Genomic DNA, 22319 nt, shown 5'->3' on the forward strand with positions numbered 1-22319 from the left:
GTACTGCTCCGGCGGGAAGGTAAACGGCATTTTCGTGCGCTCTGGCTTCCGTCACTGTTGCGCCAGAAGTGGTTTAGTCATGCTGGCCTCACGACCCAGAAAGCTGTCTGGGTCCCTTGGCCTGAAAGCGAGATGAGTGCCACAACCCCATAGTCACCTTTGACTGGACTTAACCGCCCAGGGGTCCTTTACCTTTACCTTTTAGGTCTTCTGTTCTATGTCTAGCCCTGTTCTAATTCCAAGAGTCAATAGACCTGACAAGAGAAGAACCTGGTAGCTGGTTACTGTAATTCTCTGCTGGGGGAAAGTGTTGGATGACGGGCTGCGATGCAATTCTTAAAGCTGGCAACTCTATATTGAGGCGGGGGGGGGGGGAATGTGGTTATTTCATGCCTGGGTTCTGCGTGGATTTAGTAGGAACTTGATGCTGCTCTTATGACCTCTCCTTGCATGATGTCATTGCTGACATCCTTCCCTCCCTCTTGTAGGCAATGCCCAGAAGGGTATCTCTGCATGAAAGCTGGCCGGAACCCAAACTACGGCTACACAAGCTATGATACCTTCAGCTGGGCCTTCCTCTCCCTGTTCCGCCTCATGACTCAAGACTACTGGGAGAACCTCTTTCAACTGGTAGGCCAAACTTATGTTCTAAGAAAATGGGGACTTTGGGGCCGCATGTATGGTCTAATTGAGATTGGACCCTCAGGTCCAACCTCTTCCAAGTTCTATGATTCTATATTCCGGAGAGCTTTGTTGTTCCATGGAAGCTCATTGGGGTTCCTTGGTGTTCACATGTAAGTATTGGATGTAATGCTAAGCCATGGTTTACCAGGCACGGGCAAATTTTGTCTGCTTTGCTGCTAGCATGAACTGGGAGGAAACAAACCATGTTTCCCCATTTAGCATCATATCCAAACCAGGGATCACGGCTTGTTATGGTCCCAACGAACCATCATCTGTAGCCAAGGTTTGTTCTTGGTTTGCTGGTTACAGTTCGCTAGATCCCTGGTCTGGGTGTGATGCTAAGCCAGAAATCATGGCTGTGGTTTACTTTGGTATGTGAACAAGGGCAGAAAGAAGATCACTAACAGCTGATAAACATTCCTGAAATAAACACCTTGCCCACCATGGCAGTCTTGTCTTTGCAATTTGGGTTTGCTGGAGAGTGTTGAGTGCATTCTGGGGGCACATCCTTAACTGAAGGGTGAAACCCAATAGGCTTGACCTGCATTTTACACAAACTGTGTGTGCACTCTAATAAAACATTCCCCTTCACTATAATCCTCCACAGGGTTTCCTTGGATGACAGATTGATTGTGGGAAAAGTTCCTGGAGGTAGAGAGTGTTTGGAAGAATGTACCACGGGCCAACAATTTTCCACCTGGCAAACGGCATGTGGGGAAATGGTTAAACCCAGTGGTGGTGTCAGGGCAAGACTTTGAGTTAAACGTCCGGGGCTGAATTATCAGAATGAACGGCAACGTCTCCAATCGCAGCAGGACTCGCTTGCCACATTTCAAAACAAGTGGAGTAATATATTACCTCTAAAGAGGAAATCAGTAAAAGGAGCGTCTCCACCCCCATCGTTCAGCCCAGACATTGAGGTCTAGCTCTGAGGGCCTTCTGGCAGTTCCCTCATTGCAAGAAGTGAGGTTACAGGGAACCAGGCAGAGGGCTTTCTTGGTTGTGGCACCTGCCCTGTGGAATGTCCTCCCATCAGATGTCAAGGAAATAAACAACTATCTGACTTTTAGAAGACATCTGAAGGCAGCCCTGTTTAGGGAAGTTTTTGATGTTTGATGTTTTATCGTCTTTTTAATATTCTGTTGGGAACCGCCCAGAGTGGCTGGGGAAACCCGGCCAGATGGGCAGGGTATAAAAAAATACCCTGCCCATCTGGCTGGGCTTCCCCAGCCACTCTGGGCAGCCTCCAACAAAATATTAAAATACAGTTGTTGTTGTTGTTGTTACTGGTTAAATCCATCACACCACCAACACCATGGCCCTGACCTGAATCTTGGGCTGCTTTTTACAGAAATGTAAGCAGGCAAGAGATCCAGTGACAGCCTCGTCCAGTTTAGTCTCTAATCCCGGAATTATATTTTAAAACGCTAAGGAAACATGTGATGTAGCGACTCTCAGAGGTGCCCTTGAGCATGCACAGAAAGCAAAAGCCTGTATCTGAAGGTAGAGATGAGGGGTCCTTCAGTAGAAATGGTGACAGGACGCTCTTCTTCTTCCCCATAGACCTTGCGAGCGGCTGGGAAAACGTACATGATCTTTTTCGTCCTGATCATATTCTTGGGATCCTTCTACCTCATCAACCTGATCCTGGCTGTGGTAGCGATGGCTTATGCCGAGCAGAACGATGCAACTCTGCTGGAGGAGCAGGAGAAAGAGGCAGAGTTCCAGCAGATGGTGGAGCAGCTGAAAAAGCACCAGGAGGAGCAACAAAGGCTGGTTGGTGATTTTTTGATGGTATTCCTTTACTCTGCCTCGCTCAGTTCCGAAAGCTCTGAGTGCGCCAAGACTGTTCTGCATTTTCCCTTTCTCAGGTGATTCAGGCGATGTAGAAATAAGATTGGGGTTTGGCTTTTGCTGCCCAACTCCCCAAGGGACTAAGTCATGGGTAGGCAACCTAAGGCCTGGGGGCCGGATCCGGCCCAATCACCTAAATCCGGCCTGCAGACAGTCCTGGAATCAGCATGTTTTTAACATGAGTAGAATGTGTCCTTTTATTTAAAATGCATCTCTGGGTTATTTGTGGGGCCTGCCTGGTGTTTTTACTTGAGTAGATTATATGCTTTTATTTAAAACGCATCTCTGGGTTATTTGTGGGGCATAGGAATTCGTTCATTCCCCCCCTCCAAAAAAATATATAGTTCTGCCCCTCCCCCAAGGTCTGAGGGACAGTGGACCGCCCCCGCTGAAAAAGTTTGCGGACCTCTGGACTAAGTCCATCACTGGTCAGAGATGGATGGATGGAAGCAGGATCCAGAGAAAGCAAGGCAGAACTTTATTTTTCTGTTGGTATAAGAATTCCCTCCCCTTCCTTGCAAGGAGGTAAGAGAGACCCAGAACAAAAGTGTGCAAGACCCTTTAAAGACTATTGAAATTGCCCACCCCTTAGCCAAGGAACACCTAAAAAGTATCCAAGTGCTTTTATGAAGTAGATTTGCAAGTGAAAAGACAATGGGAATTTCCACCCTCCCTTCCCCACAGGTGGGCGGGGTTTGTGGCACCAAGCGGGGGGGGGGTGCCTCCCACCTGCTTGGGCTGGCCTTTGACCCGCCCTCGGCCAGGGAGGACAATGGACGGCGGATGGGAGGTGGGGCTAAGGCCAAAGGAAAGAGGCTGACCCCTTTGTCCAAGCCTCACGTGGTTTTCTTTCTTCTAGGATTCCCATTTCCTCCCTTCCTCCTACTGCAGAAGACTATTTGAGGTCATTTTGGGAGAGTCAAAATGGCCTCAGGATTGTTCTGGTTGTTGTTTCTGTCGTAGAGCGCACCCTAATTTTTTACAACACAGGGCAACCTTTGATAGGGTTGATTTCTTTTTGTACAACAGAACGGGCTCATCTGCACTTCAACTTGGTCTGTGTTTTATTCTGTTTGTCGTCAGCCCCCTCCATATTCCTTATCAGGGGGCTCAGCACCCCCCCCCCCTATTTTGAGGGGGCAGAGGAGGCCAAACGGCCAAGCGAGGTTGCACTGGCCTGTACAACAACATTGCCTGACCGGGTGCGGGGGGCGGGCAGTTCCTGGAAATATTTTTTGCTCTATAAGACTCACTTTTTCCCTCCCAAAAAGTAAGGGGGAAAGTGTGTGCGTCTTATGGAGCGAATGCAGGCTGCGCAGCTATCCCAGAAGCCAGAACAGCAAGAGGGATTGCTGCTTTCACTGCACAGCGATCCCTCTTGCAGTTCTGGCTTCTGAGATTCAGAATTTTTCCTTTCTTGTTTTCCTCCTCCAAAAACTAGGTGTGTCTTACGGTCTGGTGCATCTTATAGAGCGAAAAATACGGTACATCTTAGGTGTCAAAGGCCAAGTGAAAAAGGTCCTTGGGGGGGATAATTTCAGGGAACTTGTGCAAGTTGGCTAAAATCCCTCTGCCTGCATGCTGCTAGGAATTGAATTGGGAGTTGTTTTATTTGCTCCCCTCCCAAAAAAGCAACCCCGAACATAATGTTGAACATGCTAGAATATCTTCTTTTTCCAGCTGGCTTTTGCCAGCTAGTATTAAGCAGGCAATGTCAGTAGAGAGTATCATGTCTGAATGGATTTTGTTTCTTTTGTCGGTTTATTTTTGTGTGTGACTTGCTTGGTTAAAAGAAAACGAAGCACCGGGAGACGATTCTGTTTGCAGAGTGCTTGGTTTGCTTGCTTGTCCTTTTACCATTTTAGTTGCACATCCTTCCAAGCCGTCAGCGCAGGGTGGAGTAACAGAAGTTCGACTGCCACTGCCGGGGAGCCTGCAGCAGGATGCTATGAGCCAGCAGTTTGCCAGTCCATTCCTGAGCTGTGACGCAGCCCCCTAGCCTCCTTGTTTACTGACAGCATAAATATATCTTGCCGTCAGCAAGACTTGCCGCTCGCTTCCTGGAGCTGCTTAAAACCAAACAGATATAGAAAGTCTCCTTCTTCCCGTCAGTCCCGAGCAAATGAAACACTTGGAGTGGAAAAGCCGAGGGGAGAAAACTGCACCCTGAAAAAGCACATAATGCCAGGGATTTTTTTACACTGCCAGTGGTGTGGTTTGATCAGAGTGCATTTGTATTGTATGCTTCATGGTGGCAGAGTGGGCACAGCAGCAGAAGATGGGGAAGCAGTGACTTTTCTGCACTCCATTGAATCCCTCTGAATTGGGCATAACTTCATGTCAACTTTGGGGGGGGGGGTGCGATTGGAAAGTCCATATAGTTAAAAAGGTCCTTATAGTTAAAGCTATGGTTTTCCCAGTAGTGATGTATGGAAGTGAGAGCTGGACCATAAAGAAGGCTGATCGCCAAAGAATTGATGCTTTTGAATTATGGTGCTGGAGGAGACTCTTGAGAGTCCCATGGACTGCAAGAAGATCAAACCTCTCCATTCTTAAGGAAATCAGCCCTGAGTGCTCACTGGAAGGACAGATCCTGAAGCTGAGGCTCCAGTACTTTGGCCACCTCATGAGAAGAGAAGACTCCCTGGAAAAGACCCTGATGCTAGGAAAGATGGAGGGCACAAGGAGAAGGGGACGACAGAGGATGAGATGGTTGGATAGTGTCTTCGAAGCTACCAGCATGAGTTTGACCAAACTGCGGGAGGCAGTGGAAGACAGGAGTGCCTGGCGTGCTCTGGTCCAGGGGGTAATGAAGAGTCGGACACGACTAAACGACTAAACAACAATGTGTGCGATTGGGGTCTGATGGGGGTATACTATATGGCATATAGCGACTTCTCCCAGTTTGGCACCTGTCTCTGCCCTGTTTCGGTTCCCCTGCCTGTGGAGTTGCAGAGCGCAGCTGATGGACTTCTGTTGGTGCCTTTGCGGCGTTGCAGAACTCCAGTGGCAGAGGCATATCTTAAGATGCACAAGTGTAGTGCAGCAGCAGGGGTGCCAGGTATAAAGAGCGCAAGGGGCTCCAGCCTCCCCCCCATATTGAGGGGGTCGCCTTCCTCTGCTGCCGTGTGTCTTCCACATGCCCCAGCCTCCACCCACCAGCCCGGAAGCCCAGGAGCCGGGCAGTGGCTGGGACGAGCGAGGGCGATCTTTGCCTTTCTTATTCCCAGCCTCTGTCCAGGAGCCTAGGAGTTGGAGGGCGGCTGGGGCGAGCAAGCGTGAAGATCGCCCTCTGTGCTTCCCAGGCAGTGTCATGTGACCTGTCATGTGACCGCGACCGCTCAATGTGGGGGGCACGTCGGCGCCCCTGTGCTGCAAGGCTTTTGCACTCATCTTAGGCTAATGCGTTCTACAGGACTTTGAAACAAAATCTTATACAGTGGTAAAGGTAAAGGGACCCCTGACTGTTAGGTCCAGTCGTGGCCGACTCTGGGGTTGTGGCGCTTATCTTGCTTTATTGGCCAAGGCGTACAGCTTCCGGGTCATGTGGCCAGCATGACTAAGCCGCTTCTGGCGAAACAGAGCAGCGCACGGAAACACCGTTTACCTTCCCGCCGGAGCGGTACCTATTTATCTACTTGCTTTCAAACTGCTAGGTTGGCAGGAGCAGGGACCGAGCAATGGGAGCTCACCCTGTCGCGGGGATTCGAACCACCGACCTTCTGATCAGCAAGCCCTAGGCTCTGTGGTTTAACCCACAGTGCCACCTGCTTCCCTTTACAGTGGTACCTCGGGTTAAGTACTTAATTTGTTCCGAAGGTCCATTCTTAACCTGAAACTGTTCTGAAGCACCACTTTAGCTAATGGGGCCTCCTGCTGCTGCCGCGCCGCTGGAGCACAATTTCTGTTCTCATCCTGAAGCAAAGTTCTTAACCTGAGGTAATATTTCTGGGTTAGCGGAGTCTGTAACCTGAAGTGTATGTAACCTGAGGTACCAGTGTAAAACATATTTAAGGTTAAAATGGAATGAGCCCATGCAACACAGGAAGTCGTCTCTCTTTCAGAACACCCTCAACACTCAGAACAAAGTATACAGTGGTACCTTGGTTCTCGAACTTAATCTGTTCCGTGAGTCCGTTTGACTCCCGAAACGGTTCGAAAACAAGACGCGGCTTCCAATTGGCTGCAGGAGATTCCTGCACTCAATCAGAAACCGCGTTGTTCGGATTCTGAAAAAATGTTCGCAAACTGGAACACTCACTTCTAGGTTTGGGGCATTCGGGAGCCAAAACGTCTGAGTACCAAGGCGTTTGAGAACCAAGGTATGACTGTAATTTGCCTTCAGCCTGACCTGCCTACTATGCGCTTCTCATATGTGAGGTTCTCCTTCAGCCCTTGATGAATGCCAGCCGCGTCAGCCCATGGTGAAATTACAGTGTTCCTGTTTCTACTCAGGGCCAGCATGGATTCTCTTGTGGCAGCTCATCAAAAAGATGGTGCATGCTTTTTTTTTTTTTGCATTAATTTTTTTTATTATATTTTCATAACTTTCACCAATTAGTTTCAAATTTGTTGTATTTTTCTCTTATGATTTGATTTCCTACCTTTCCTTCCACGTTGTTTTTTATACCCCTTCCTTTTAGATACTGCATAATGCCACATATGTCAACAAATGCTTATTCCTCTATTACATCTCATATGATGACCATTCGGCGAACAAATATTTTGGTTTCTGTTTCTCATTTTTCCAATTTCCATTTCTCCAAAGTTCAGTTCTCTACATTTTCATATCAGTTTGTGATTATTATTTTTGAAAAAAAGCCCTCAGGAAAATTCATTCGCATTTTAATGTGAATTCTCCTAATAGAACATTTTTGCTTGCAATATTGCCTAATAGGCACATTTTGCATGTTATCGTCATGAATATATGCAGATTAAACTAGTATATTCAGTTCTGTGAGGTGATTTTGTTTGTGTTCTCCCCAGGCAATTTCCCTGTGAAAACCTGCTCTTTATTGCTGAATCGGAGCAATGGCAATCCGCATAAAATTGCTGTTTGTTCTGATTCCGGGCTTATCTACGCTTGTCTTTCCTCCACTTTTTCCAGGCACAGTCTACAATTTAAAGCTCTGTGGCCAAGCACCCCCCCCCCATTTCTCTTCAGAGCTGCTCCCATGATAACCTGCTCTTTAAAGCTAAATCAGAGCAAACATCAAACCCCAAACTGAGGTTTGCTCCGATTCAGCTTTAAAGAGCAGGTTTTCACAGGGAAAGCTCAAGGCGAAAAAACCAACACCCCATACTTGAACATGAAACCTTAAAATCAGGGACAGGCTTTTGCCCAGAAAGTGCAGCGGAAAAGTCAGTTGGATGAGCACTTAGGGGAGTAAAAGTTTTGAAGGATGTTTCAGTTTGCTTATTGTATTGGAAAGAGCAAAGTTTGTAGCTTTGCCTTTAAATGCAAACTGAATCAAACTTCACTCTCAACCCCAGTCATATCACATCCATTTGCTCCTTTTTGATCCCTGTGTCCTGCGCTAGCTGCTCTTCTGGCCTTGAATGTCCTCGTCTCTTTTTTTGTTTTTTTAAAAGCATCTACAAGAGAAGGCATCTCAGGCATCTCAGAGTTTGTAACAGGCTCCTGCCCTGCCAGCTGCTTCCGTCCACTTGACCCCGAGCCACCCATACAAATCTAATTTTCGGGTTGTGCAAACAGGCAGTTGTCCATATGTGTGTGTGTGTGTAGAATGGTGTCGCGTATTGTGGCCTTGTGCTTCTAATCTAAACATTCGGAAGTGGATTTTCTATTTCCAGACAGCGAATATCTTCTCAGGAGGGGGACTTGGCTTGAGACGAACGCCATATATAGTTCAAGTCTTAACAGGACTCTGGGCTGATTTCAATACCTATGGGGTCCAGCCCCTTTTTTGATAGAAAGGTATACCGTATTTTTCGCTCTATAAGACGCACCAGACCACAAGACGCACCTAGTTTTGGGAGGAGGAAAACAAGAAAAAAAACATTCTGAATCTCAGAAGTCAGAACAGCAAAAGGGATCGCTGCACAGTGAAAGCAGCAATCCCTCTTGCTGTTCTGGCTTCTGGGATAGCTGCACAGCCTGCATTCACGCCATAAGACGCACACACATTTCCCCTTACTTTTTAGGAGGGAAAAAGTGAGTCTTATGGAGCAAAAAATACAGTAACTTGTGAAATAAAACGAGGGAATTAAACAATGACGGGCAAACAATGTGGATCTGGGGATAAGCAAATGGTCAATTTTGGTTTCTTATTTTCCGTTTCATCACAATTCTACATCAATTTGTGATTTTTTAAATAAAAAAAGTCCTCATGAGAACGCACCTGTATTTTCTTTGAACGTGCACCCCTTTCTCTGCAGTTTCACCCAATATGGGCATTTCTTGCTAGAGAACTGCAATGCAAAATCCAAACAATGTCTAGTATTGATGGCTTCCGTTCATGTATTGTTTTGGAATGTGCCAATTATGTAGATATGTTTTGCCTTTGGATGCAAACTGATTTGAATTTATCCCTCATCTCTATGTGAATCACACAGAAAGACTCCTCAAACAAGGTGCTAAGCACCCGCCCCATCCTTTTCCAGATCTTTCCTGATAAATCGATGTGGGTTTTCCTTGTTCTAACATTCAGTAGCCAGGGATGAGGCCTTCAGTTCCCCCTTCATAAAGCAGAATAAAAATAGGGGGAAATAGTCTGCCAGAATATTTATACTTTAAGTTTTTTCTGCACAAACAAGCAAATTCTACTTACTGGTGATTGGAAGTGGCCACCAAGACCATATAGCACCGGTCCTGAAAGACCTACACTGGCCCCCAGTACATTTCTGAGCACAATTTAAAGTGTTGGTGCTGAGCTTTAAAGCCCTAAGTGGCCATGGCCCAGTGTACCTGAAGGAGCATCTCCACCCCCATCATTCAGCCCAAACACTGAGGTCCAGCTCCGAGGGCCTTCTGACTGTTCCGTCCCTGTGAGAAGTGAGGTAACAGGGAACCAGGCAGAGGGCCTTCTCAGTGGTGGCACCCGCCCTGTGGAATGCCCTCCCATCAGATGTCAAGGAGATAAACAACTATCTGACTTTTAGAAGACGTCTGAAGGCAACCCTGTTTAGGGTAGTTTTTAATGCTTTATTTCTTACCGTGTTTTTAATATTCTGTTGGGAGCCGCCCAGAGTGGCTGGGGAAACCACCAATTTATAAATAATAAATTACTATTATTATTACAATGAGTGCTTTAATGTAGGTCACTGTTATTGTCCCCCGCTCGTAAGGTACAGAAATAATATTCCTGACGTACAACACTTTAATAGTAAAGAAGATTATGCATCAGTTACAATTGGCCAAGGCAAAGACATGAAATAGCATCCAGTTATGGAATGTGGCTCTCAGCTGGAGAACCATTACCATCTAAATATATATGTATAGATCTTTATTTATTATTTACATTTGTGTCCCACTTTTTTTCTGAGATAGAACTGGTTCTCCCTACCCCTCAGTTTTGTTCTCACAGGTAACTCTATGAGGTAGGAGGGAGGGAAATCAATCCTGTGTGTCTTGGCTGAATTAGCTGAACTGGGTCTCTCGCTATGAAACGATACAATAATCTTTATTGTCATTGTCCCATACAGAACAACGAAATTGAAAAAATCTACATCAGACATTCAAAAACCAACAAGCCTGCTATCCCAGCTACCCAGCCTGGTTAGCCCCCTAAAAACTCTGATACCCCATAATTAAATACAATATACTCCCATAGAGACTACCTAACCAAAATCGCATTTGGATAGAAACTGTTTCTCAGGCGGCTAGTCCTAGTCTTTATAACCCTGTACCTTCTTCCAGAAGGCAGAAGCTGAAGGAGATCATTTCCGGGGTGCGCACTATCCTGCGCTATCTCTGCAGCTTTCTTATGGCACCTGGAAGCATAGATTTGATCCAAGGTGGGAAGAGTGCACCCACTCTTAGTTCAACATAACTGAGCCCAGTCCGTGCTGGGTACCTCCAATAAATCATTATATATATATATATATGGCAATACTCTTCACCCAGATCTCTGGTTTCTCCACAGCTTCAAGAGCAAGCAGCAAACAGCAGCTCTGCAGAGAGCGTTATTGTGGAGAAAAAGAAGACGGGGGAGTCTGATCAAGAGGCGCCTAGTGATCAAGATGGGCCAAAAGACTGCAACGGCCGCGTCATCCCACGCTTGGTGCTGGACCGCTCAGCTACAATAGACGAGGTGTGTCGCCTGCACAGGAGGAATAATAATAATAATGATAATAATAATAATAATAATTTTTATTTATACCCCGCCCTCCCCAGCCAAGGCCGGGCTCAGGGCGGCTAACAAGCAATAATAAAAACAAGTTAAATGAATGCAACTTAAAAACGAGATTAAAATACAGCATTAAAATATTGAAACATTAAAATATTAAAATGCAGCCTCATCACAGGAGGAGAAAGGAAAAAGAAAGAGGGGGAGGGAATCAAATTGGCTCCAAGCCAAAAGGCCAGGCGGAACAACTCTGTCTTGCCAGCCCTGCGGAAAGAAATCAGATCCTGCAGGGCCCTGGTCTCATGAGGCAGAGCGTTCCACCAGGCCGGAGCCGGAATAGAAGGGTCCTTGTACAAGGGCAAAGAGACGAGGGCATTCCCCGTCCTTCCTAATGCTCCCTGGAAAGGCCTGGAGGGTGACAACACAAGAACGGGCCTTTTGTGCAATGGATCCCCATTTGTGGGGTGCTCTCCCACAAACAGTTCACCTGCCACCTTCATTATATACGTATTTTTCGCTGCATAAGACGCACCTTTTTCTTCCTAAAGAGTAAGGGGAAATGTCTGTGCGTGTTATGAAGCGAATGCTGCGTGGATGAGGGACGGAGGGGAGCCATGGCTCCGCAGCTCGCTTTAAAGCAGCAAAGTGGGACACGGGTGTAAAGCAAGCATAGCGGGAGCTGTGTAATCCCTCCGCCCCTGCCCTCGACCACCGCATTGGGATGGACGGGCGTGTGTGCGCCACCCCCTTGGGACAATGCTTGCATTGGCGACGTCCCACGTCCCCACAGGTGACGTGCCGCCACTCAAGACCCTCCCTCCACCACTGGTCTTGCCGGGACAGTAGTGCCTTCCTTTGCAGAAGTGTGAAATTTGAAGGGTAGCTGCAGTTTGGTCCTTGTGTTGTGTATGAAGCTGTGAATTAGGTAGGTTTGACTTTAAATGGGAATTGAATCAGATTTCTCCCTCATTCCTCCCTCATATGAAAGCCCCCAGAGCTCTCTGTAATGAACAAAAAGGAAAAAAGTCCCACTTCTTTTCGCTTTATAAATCAATCAATCAATCAATCAATCAATCAATCTTTATTACGGTCCAGAGACCCAACAAATTGTTACAAAGCAATACACAATTCATACAGCGTAAAAGGTAAAGGTAAAGGTACCCCTGCCCGTACGGGTCAGTCTTGACAGACTCTAGGGTTGTGCGCTCATCTCACTCAAGAGGCCGGGGGCCAGCGCTGTCCGTAGACACTTCCGGGTCACGTGGCCAGCGTGACATCGCTGCTCTGGTGAGCCAGAGCCGCACATGGAAACGCCGTTTACCTTCCCGCTAGTAAGCGGTCCCTATTTATCTACTTGCACCCGGGGGTGCTTTCGAACTGCTAGGTTGACAGGCGCTGGGACCGAACAGCGGGAGCGCACCCCGCCGCGGGGATTCGAACCGCCGACCTTTCGATCGGCAAGCCCTAGGCGCTGAGGCTTTAACCCACAGCGCCACCCGCATCCCGTATCATACAGCGTACCTCCAGGTTAAACAAGCATTTTGTTTAGAATATAGGGATCATTGGTTCTTGTGACCACCAATAAAAACTTTGCCACTGCTAATGTTCTAGCGTTTGTTCGGTCTTCCAATAGGAACCTGACATAGTGAGCCTCTGATTTTCCCAGGAAAGGTACCAGCAAGGGTAATATCAGTTCAGCCCTGGCTTGCTCATATTTTGCACAGTGCAACAAAATATGTTTTATGGAATCGATTTCTTGGGCACACAAGCAAAGTCTGTCCTGGTAGGGAACTCCTCTCAACCTGCCATCCAACACTGCAGAAGGAAAGACGTTTAGTCTGGCTTTGGTGAAAAGCCTTCGATAGTTTGGTACTGTCAGGTTTTTAATGTAAGATGTTAACATAAAGACATGCCCATATTGTACTCCTACTGCCAGCGGACTACAGCGGATGTGAGGGCGATCTGGCTGCGACATCTGTCACCCCATTGATCGCCAGGGTTGATTCGGATTTATAAAAATAATTGTGTAGGGCAAAACCATACAGTCCTCTAAGGGACTCAATGTGGGAAGCTCATTCCCTTCCCCCCCTTTGTTAGGGGATAAAGTCTCTCTTCATTTGTTAATGACAGTGATGATGGTTCTTAATGCCACTGTTGACTGCTGTTCACTTTACATGGTTGAAATATTTTCCTGATATACCGGTAGTTTATTAAATAGTTTAGTACAACATTTGATTCAGAATATTTTTTTCCTTGTTCTCCTCCTCTAAAATCTAGGTGCGTCTTATGGTCAGGTGCATCTTATGGAGCGAAAAATACATATTTTTTGGGGTACCAGGTGGAAACATTCCTCTTCAACTTGGCTGACTGATATTCTACAGGCTTTTAACTGTGTTTGTGGGAGGGGGGTTATTGTTTTGTTGTTTTTGTTTGAACTATTTATTTGTGCTTTTACCTTGTATTTTTATCTCGTGAACCTCCCTGAGATCTTGTAGTGAAGGGCAATTATCATCATCATCATCATCTACAACAACAACAGCAGCAACAGCAATATTGAAGAGCTTGGGGGTGGGTGGGAATGAATTACAAGTTGAGTGTGAAAGGAGAATGGGAGAAGAAATTACAGGAGGCATGTGGGGTGGGAAGGGAAAATATGAAAGAAAAATGCTTCTGGATGAGCACATTCTGCCCCAAAATGCGGATGCAGCGCCATGATATGTCCAAAGTAAATGTGTGTACCTAGCTTGAGAAAAACTGAGCTATGGAACTCCTTGCCACAAGGCAAACATGTGACAAGGAATTTAGCAATTTCCAAAGATAGATTAGATATCCATAGATCCCAGTAATTGCCCATTGATTTTGCCAAGCTCTGACACTGCGTTCCACCAATTTTGTGAGTGGCTTGTGGGCCTCCGTCATTTTCAGCTGTCGCAAGTGGGCCCTAGAGGTAGAAGGTGTGAGATAGGTACAGGTAAAGGGACCCCTGACTGTTAGGTCCAGCCGCGGATGACTCTCGGGTTGCGGCGCTCATCTCGCTTTACTGGCCAAGGGAGCCGGCGTCCAGCTTCCGGGTCATGTGGCCAGCATGACTAAGCCACTTCTGGCAAACCAGAGCAGCGCACGGAAACGCTGTTTACCTTCCTGCTGGAGTGGTACCTATTTATCTACTTGCACTTGACGAGCTTTCGAACTGCTAGGTTGGCAGGAGCAGGGACCGAGCAACGGGAGCTCACCCCGTTGTGGGGATTCGAACCACCGACCTTCTGATCGGCAAGCCCTAGGCTCTGTGGTTTAGACCACAGCGCCACCCGCGTCCCAAGGTGTGAGATACCCTGCGCTAAATCGTCCTTGTTTCCCTGTTGCAGTCAGATCCAGCGGAGGAGCATGAGAAGTCTGACCACAACCACCTCCAAGTAGGAAACCAAGAAGGCACAGGCTTGAATAAACGAGCAGAGAGTGCCCTCAGCATAGTCTCCAACACACTGGAAGGTAAATTCCTCCATGACTTTGGGTAGAGCTGGATTCTTTCTGGCATTAGGAAAAACAACGACAAAGATAATTGCATATTATAATGTTTATCATTTTTAATATTGTGAATTGTTGTGAACTAAGCGAGAACAGGGATTGCATAAGCCGTTAAATAAATACAAATTACTGTATTTTTCCTTTAAAAAAATATTTTTATTGGTTTTTAACATACAAAATTATAAAACATACCACACAATTTATCACAAATACATTCTTATTGGACTTCCATCAGCACCTCTGACAATGCTCCGTCTTAATCACTTCTTACGCATTTCCTAACTTAATATTGCCTTTATATTCTTAACATATCACGTCTCCTTCTCTATTTTTGCAATATTTCTAATATTATTCCTCACAGAACTTCTTGCAAACCTACAAACGTCGTCTGGTCGTCACAAATACTTTTCAAATAATCCGTAAATTTACTCCATTCCTCAGTAAACTTCTGGTCCCGCCGGTTTTGGATCCTTCCTGTTAGTTTATCATATTCCACATAGTCCATTCATTTCATCCTCCATTCTTCCATTGTTGGTAATTCTTCTTGCTTCCATTTTTGGGCCAATAGTATTCTTGCTGCTGTTACTGCATATAGAAAAAGCTTACATTCCTTTCTATTTATATCGTTTCCAACAATACCCAAGAGAAATGCTTCTGGTTTCTTTATAAATATATATTTCAACATTTTTTTCAACTCATTATATATCATCTCTCAGAAGCATTTCACCTTTTTACATTCCCACCACATGTGATAAAATGTTCCCTCTTTTTTGTAAATTACCATATTTTCCCATGTATAAGACTAGGTTTCCCCCCTAAAAATAATGTCAAAAATTTGGGGTCGTCTTATACACGGATACATCTCCCTCCCCCTTTTTCTTAAATCAGAGTCCCCAAAAATAGGTGGCGTCTTATACATGGGGGCGTCTTATGGGCGGAAAAATACAGTAACTTGGCAGTAGACTGTTGTTTTAGTCAGAAGCCCAGGGAATAAGAGAGATGCTGTTCTACTTCTGAAAACTCCAGATGCCTTTGGTGGTTCGAAAAAGATGGCCACACCCTGGGAAGGGTACGTTCCTTTTCCAATAGTGTAGCCCACCTTCCAAGATGTGTTTCCTTCTGTCATGTACATAGCATGCAGACTTGATCATGAGTGACAGGGCCCTTAATGGTGTTGGCCCCATTGCCCTTTCCCCTGTCTCCCAGAAACAGTACTTCTGTCTTGGAGAGGGTTTTCTTCCATACCGTAAGAGCAGATGTAAACATCTGTGGCTTTGCACCTTCGGCCACATTCCAGCCTTGCCAAAGGTAAGAGGCACATCCACTAAGCTGCACAACTTTGCCTCTACCCCAGCAGAAGAGACTGAAAAGGGTTCCCTGCCTCTGGGTGAAATTTTGGTCTCCAATTTCAGCAGGAGGCTGCAATCCAACTCTGACGGGCAATGGTGGAGCTTAAATGCAGCCATCCATTCAAAAATGCCCCTTTGCTGTGCTAGCTCCCAGATTGGCACAGCCTAGAGGTCCACATTGAGCCCATTGCTGCCATGTGAGCGCAGGAGGGGCAGCTCAGGATCCAGCAGATCCAATTCTGGACAGTCCCAGCAACTTCCTGCTCCTGAAATGCCCCATTTTGGGGGTTTCCGCTGGCTACTGCTCTTTGGGGTCCACCTTGCAGTGGAGCTTGGCTGGCCAGAGGAACACGACCACGCCATCCAAACCCCCTTGGGCATGGCGGATCAGGGGTTTTGATTGTTCTGCCCATTGATTTGTCTCACCGATTTATTGGCTGAAGTTGGACTTCTTGGTAAGTACAGTCGTACCTCAGAAGTCGAATGGAATCCATTCTGGAAGTCCGTTCGACTTCCAAAATGTTCGGGAACCAAAGCGCAGCTTCCGATTGGCTGCAGAAAGCTCCTGCAGCCAATTGGAACCTCCAGAACCCACGTCAGACGTTTGGGTTCCAAAGAACATTCACAAATTGGAACACTCGCTTCCAGGTTTATGGCGTCTGGGAGCTAAAACGTTTGACTCGCAAGGCGTTCAGCTTCTGAGGTATGACTGTATTGACTTTGACTTAGTGGAAAAAGTGATTGTGTGCCAGAGGTCCTTGCTTGTTTGTTGTTGTTTTTAATTTCAAATTTATTAAGAATATTACCATACATTAGAGTGAAAAGGAAAGAAAAAGAGTAAATAAAATGTTTTAAAAAGGCAGAAGAAAACAACAATAACATGATGACAATAAAGTATAATTAAGATTATGTATATGTAAATGAAGTAACTTATTGTTTCCTTCAAATATACATGGGTCACTATGGCTTCAATCGATCCTTGTTGATTTTTTGCTTCCAGAGCTGGAAGAGGCGCACCAGAAATGTCCGCCGTGGTGGTACAAGTTTGCCCACGCGGTCCTCGTGTGGAATTGCTGCCCGCTCTGGGTGAAGATGAAGAACATAATCAAGCTCATTGTCATGGACCCCTTTGTTGATCTGGGGATCACCATCTGCATCGTCCTCAACACCGTCTTCATGGCCATGGAACACTACCCCATGACAGACGCATTCAACGAGGTTTTGAATGTGGGGAACCTGGTAGGAGAACAACAAGCCCACTGTGTTTCTTATATATAGATACATAGATGGACAGAGAGAGAGATAGATAGATAGATAGATAGATAGATAGATAGATAGATAGATAGGAGGAGAAGAAGAGTTTGGATTTGATATCTCGCTTTATCACTACCGGAAGGAGTCTCAAAGCAGCTAACATTCTCCTTTCCCTTCCTCCCCCACAACAAACACTCTGTGAGGTGAGTGGGGCTGAGAGACTTCAAAGAAGTGTGACTGGCCCAAGGTCACCCAGCATGTGGAGGAGTGGGGAAGTGAACCTGGTTCACCAGATTACAAGACTACCACTCTTAACCACTACACCACACTGGATAGATGATAGATAGATAGATAGATAGATAGATAGATAGATAGATACAGATAATTTTATTAAGTTTTATCTTTTACAATTTAAAATACTCATTTTACATCCTTAAGACATCAGTGACTTGCCTTCTGCTCCTCTTTCCATGGTTCATTTTACATATCATAAATCCCTGTGCATTTTATAAAAACTATACCATTCAGTATTCCATTATCGCATCCATCAAAACTTGTTTACACTGTTGAATTTATCTTACTGCTGCCGTTGTTTTCAACTGTACACAATTATTTCCCATATATTCAGTAAATATTTTCCACTCTTCTTTAAACGTACATTCTCCTTGTTCTCTTGTTCTATATGTTAAGACTGCAAGTTGTGCATATTCTGTCAGCTTAAGTGGCAATTCTTCTTTCATTGGGACCTCGCTCATTTTCCATTTTTGGGCTAACGAAACATGGGCTGCAGTAGTAGCATACATAAATAGCCTTTTTTGACACCTTGGAATTTCAGTCTGAATTATCCCCAACAGAAAGGACTCTGGGGTTTTTTTGGGGGGGAAAGCGGGTGGTGCTGTGGGTTAAACGACAGAGCCTAGGGCTTGCTGATCAGAAGGTTGGCGGTTCGAATCCCCGTGACTGGGTGAGCTCCTGCCAACCTAGCAGTTTGAAAGCATGTCAAAGTGCAAGTAGATAAATAGGTACCATTCTGGCGGGAAGGTAAATGGTGTTTCTGTGCTCTGGTTCACCAGAAGCGGCTTAGTCATGCTGGCCACATGACCCGGAAGCTGTACGCCGGCTCCCTCTGCCAATAAAGTGAGATGAGCGCCGCAACCCCAGAGTCGTCCGCGACTATCTGTCAGGGGTCCCTTCACCTTTACCTTTATACTTTTAAACATTATTTTCAATTCATTATGGAACATTTCCCAATCACAAGCCCTCTGTTCTTCATTCTGTGACTTGATGCCAGCTAGCTTCACTAGATGACCCTGATGCACTGTGGCTTGAGAGAGGGACAGAGTCCAAATTAGGGTCCTTGCTGCCCTACTCATAATTTGACAACTTACATCATGTCGATTTTGCCCAGCAATTATTCCCCCTAAAGCTGAACAAATCCAACTTTTTTTCAGTCCACAAAGTTTTAATAGGGCTGAGCTAAAGGTGCCACTCTGTACCATTTCTGGGTAGTTAAATGAAGGGGGCATTTTACAGAGGGAGGCCTGTTCCTCCCCCACACCAAAGCCCAATAAGTAATGCAACAAGATGACAGTGTTTCTGTTACAGGGGCCATCCAATGGTCTCTCCCAATTCATTGAAATCATTTGCTGAATTTTGGAACCTACTCCCTCTTGGCTGAAATTTGAACTGAAACTTCCTTGTTGAGAACCTTCATATGCCTGTTTTATCCCCAGTATAAAGAGCAAAATAAATATTGAAACATTCAGTATGTTAACACAGGGGTAGGGAGCCTATGGACCTCCACATATTTGTTGTTGTTGTTGTTTAGTCGTGTCCGACTCTTCGTGACCCCATGGACCAGAGCACGCCAGGCACTCCTGTCTTCCACTGCCTCCCGCAGTTTGGTCAAACTCATGTTAGCAGCTTCGAGAACACTGCCCAACCACCTCGTCCTCTGTCGTCCCCTTCTCCTTGTGCCCTCCATCTTTCCCAACATCAGGGTCTTTTCTCCTGAGGTGGCCAAAGTATTGGAGCCTCAGCTTCAGGATCTGTCCTTCCAGTGAGCACTCAGGGCTGATTTCCTTCAGATTGGAGAGGTTTGATCTTCTTGCAGTCCATGGGACTCTCAAGAGTCTCCTCCAGCACCAGAATTCAAAAGCATCAATTCTTCGGCTACATATTTATTTATTGGGCTACAATTCCCATCATCCCTGACCATTGGCCATACTGGCTGGGTTTAATAGAATCTGGAGGGCAGCAGGTTCCCATCCCTGCATTAACAGCACAGTTTTACTCAGAAGTAAGTCCCACTGAGTTCTTAACTGCCGGGTATAGCATTGTGCCCTTAGTAACTTCAGACTGGTTAATATTTAGGTGCTCCCTGTTTTGCACTAAAGTCCTCTGATAACTCTCTGCATACAATCTCCCACTGTGTTTCTAGAGCTTGGCCTGCAGCCAGCTTCTAACGGCTCGTAGGAAACACAGTGGGCATGTTTTGTCCTATTAATCCCCTTGTATTTCCTTGATGAAACCCAACCCCAGGCAAGCGTGCTGGTTTCTGGGGCATTTGCCAGGTCCCAGATAGGTTGCCAAGTTATTTATGCTCTGCCAACACTGGAAGGTAGAATCCAGACACAATAATCTTGATATTATTAACACAGTGCCATTGATGCACATGACAGGTCATCGGGTAGCGCAAGCAAAAGGCAGATCCCTAACATGAGTGTTAAAAAAGACAGCAATGGACAGAAGGGGAAAGGAATAAAGACTTAGGCAATGAGGTTGAGGGCTCATTCACACCTAGACAGCATGGGTCCAAGCGATTTTCCGCTCGTCCTGTGAGCTTTTGCCCTTCCCCTGCCACGTTCCCCTTAGAAAACCTGCTCTTTAGTGCTAAATTGGAACAAATGGCCACCTGCGGAAAACCCACATGCTGTTTGTTGCCATTCAGCGCTAAACCGCAGGTTTTCCCAAGGGAAAGCGTTGGGGCAAACAGAAATATGGATGGGCCTTCAGAGGATGAATATGCACAGATGCAGTTGTATATATATTTCGGGTAAGCCTCTGTAGGGTATGAGAACTAATGGGATTAGGATGAAAGCTTCTTGGAAAAAATAGTGAGGAATTAGCAGAATCAAGGAAGCTATTGTGGAATTAACAATGAGACACTCTGACACCATGTGGAGTTAGCAGGGAGCCTGCCCTGTTGGGATGAAAGCGAAAGCTAGTCGGTTTAGGTCCTTGCCCAATTAGCACCTCATCTCCTTGGTGTTTGTGCAACTAATACCCACATCAATAAAGCACAAAGAAATTCACTCTTGTCCAAGCGAGGCGAATAAAGAGGAACACAAACTCTGGCAAAAGGAATATGTTAGCTGACAATAAAAGAGGCAAGAATGTAATTCGAGAACATCTTTGCTAAAAGGTTTAGGATAGGCAACAACAACAAATATTCAAATATTGTCGGTAGCAGTTCCCTGGAAATTGTCGGCAGAAATAGCAGAAGGCATGCTAAAGGAAGTGAGGGGAAGTGCAAAGAGGCTGAATTAATTCTCTGCTTCTGTTTCAATCTGTGGGAAACGTGGAGCAAATATCTGAGCTTCTCAGGGTCATCTATCATTGGCTCCATAGCCCTACATTCATTGGACAGAAATTGCGGAAAGGAACATATTCGTAGCTAGAAGAGCAGCAAACATATAGCCTCGTGTTCCCTCCGTCATTCTTCATGCAAGGGAGGGTATTTCTTCTTTTTTCAAAGAACAAACACCACTCCAATATGGTTGAATATGATAAATGCTGTATGGGAGAAATATAATGTGAATTGCTTGTTGACACACACAGGGTGCTTGCTTCCTTCACCTCACCCTTGTTAGAGTGCTAGCTTATACAGTGCTACCTCAGAAGTCGAACAGAATCCGTTCCGGAAGTCCATTCGACTTCCAAAACATTCAGAAACCAAGGCGCGGCTTCCAATTGGCTGCAGGAATCAGCCAATCAGAAGCTGCAGAAGCCACGTCGGACGTTCGAGTTCCAAAGAACGCTTGAAAACCAGAACAATCACTTCTGGTTTTTGATCATTCGGGAGCCGAAACGACTCCCAAGGCATTTGAAAACCAAGGTATGACTGTACTCATGACCTGAGCTCAGGGTTGTGTGGCACTGACATCACTCAGCCCAGGTTCCCAAAGATCCCAAAGGCACTGCCCAGCATGTGGGCTGCTTAGGTCATGATCAGACCTATTGCCATATCAACCCCTCTCATCTTCTACAAGCCCCAGTGTTGTGGCCTACCGTATTTTTGCTCCATAAGACGCACTATTTTCCTCCTGAAAAGTAAGGGGAAATGTCTGTGCGTCTTATGGAGCGAATGTGTGGTGATCGCTGGCTCCCTTTCCGGCCTCACCCCCTTGCCCAGGCCTCCATTGCTGAATGTTCTGCAGACGGAGGCTGTTTGTTTCCCCAGCGACATGTGACTGGCTGATTAGATTATCTGTCTGGAAACTGTAGAAACGGCTCCCTTTCCTTTCCTAAAGAAGCTGCAGAACTGTGAGTTGAACCCCATAAGAACAGGATTTTTTCCCCTTTGCAAAGTAAGCTCAACAACTTTGAGCTGATCCTAAAAAAGGGGGGGCTTTTCCGCTTTGCAAAAGAAGCTGCACAACTGTGAGCTGATCCTCAAAAAAGGGGGGTTCCCCCCTTTCCTCCTCTAAAAACTAGGTGCGTCTTATAGTCAGGTGCGTCTTATGGACTGGAAGATGCGGTAGTTTAAACCCCTTGACTGTTTGGCTTTCTTTTCTCCTCTGCCCCTTGTCCATGGAGCAGACGACTTGGCCCACCACCTCTCACCATGTCCTCTTCTCATGGCACTTCCTCGCAGGTCTTCACGGGGATATTCACTGCAGAGATGGTGCTGAAGCTGATTGCTCTGGACCCCTACGATTACTTCCAGGTTGGATGGAACATCTTTGACAGCATCATCGTCACTCTCAGCTTGGTTGAGCTTGGCCTCGCCAACGTCCAGGGCCTGTCTGTGCTACGCTCCTTCCGTCTGGTAGGTGACTTTGTTATGTCATCCTGTGTCCCTGCGGCTTCTTTCTGAAGCAGGGCCAATGTTTTCCTCCCACCCTGGGCAGAGCGGGGGCGAGGCGTCCCTGTGCTATTTTGGAAGGTGCCACAAGCTACCTCTCCAGCGCTTGCGCAGAAAACTGACCAGTGCCAGAGGCAGCCTCACCAGCCTGAAACGTCTGTGCTGAGTGCCTGTTGATTTGTTCCTAGCCTGGTTGCCTAATTCACCTTTAAGGTAGAGCAGGCTTCCTCAACCTCGGCCCTCCAGATGTTTTGAGGC

At 46.2% G+C, this 22319-nt stretch overlaps 1 protein-coding gene across 1 annotated transcript in view; it reads left to right on the top strand.

Moving 5' to 3' along the window:
* Positions 1–22319, top strand: part of SCN4A (sodium voltage-gated channel alpha subunit 4) — a 104535-nt gene that overhangs the window by 39916 nt on the left and 42300 nt on the right. The window contains exons 9-14 of the mRNA XM_083409410.1: positions 489–630; positions 2248–2460; positions 10644–10811; positions 14213–14336; positions 16722–16960; positions 21852–22025. Of these exons, the coding sequence (XP_083265536.1) occupies positions 489–630; positions 2248–2460; positions 10644–10811; positions 14213–14336; positions 16722–16960; positions 21852–22025 (1060 nt within the window). The remainder of the gene's footprint in view (positions 1–488; positions 631–2247; positions 2461–10643; positions 10812–14212; positions 14337–16721; positions 16961–21851; positions 22026–22319) is intronic.

This window comes from Podarcis tiliguerta (genome assembly GCF_965153285.1).
Source record: "Podarcis tiliguerta genome assembly, chromosome: 13".
NCBI lineage: Eukaryota > Metazoa > Chordata > Lepidosauria > Squamata > Lacertidae > Podarcis > Podarcis tiliguerta.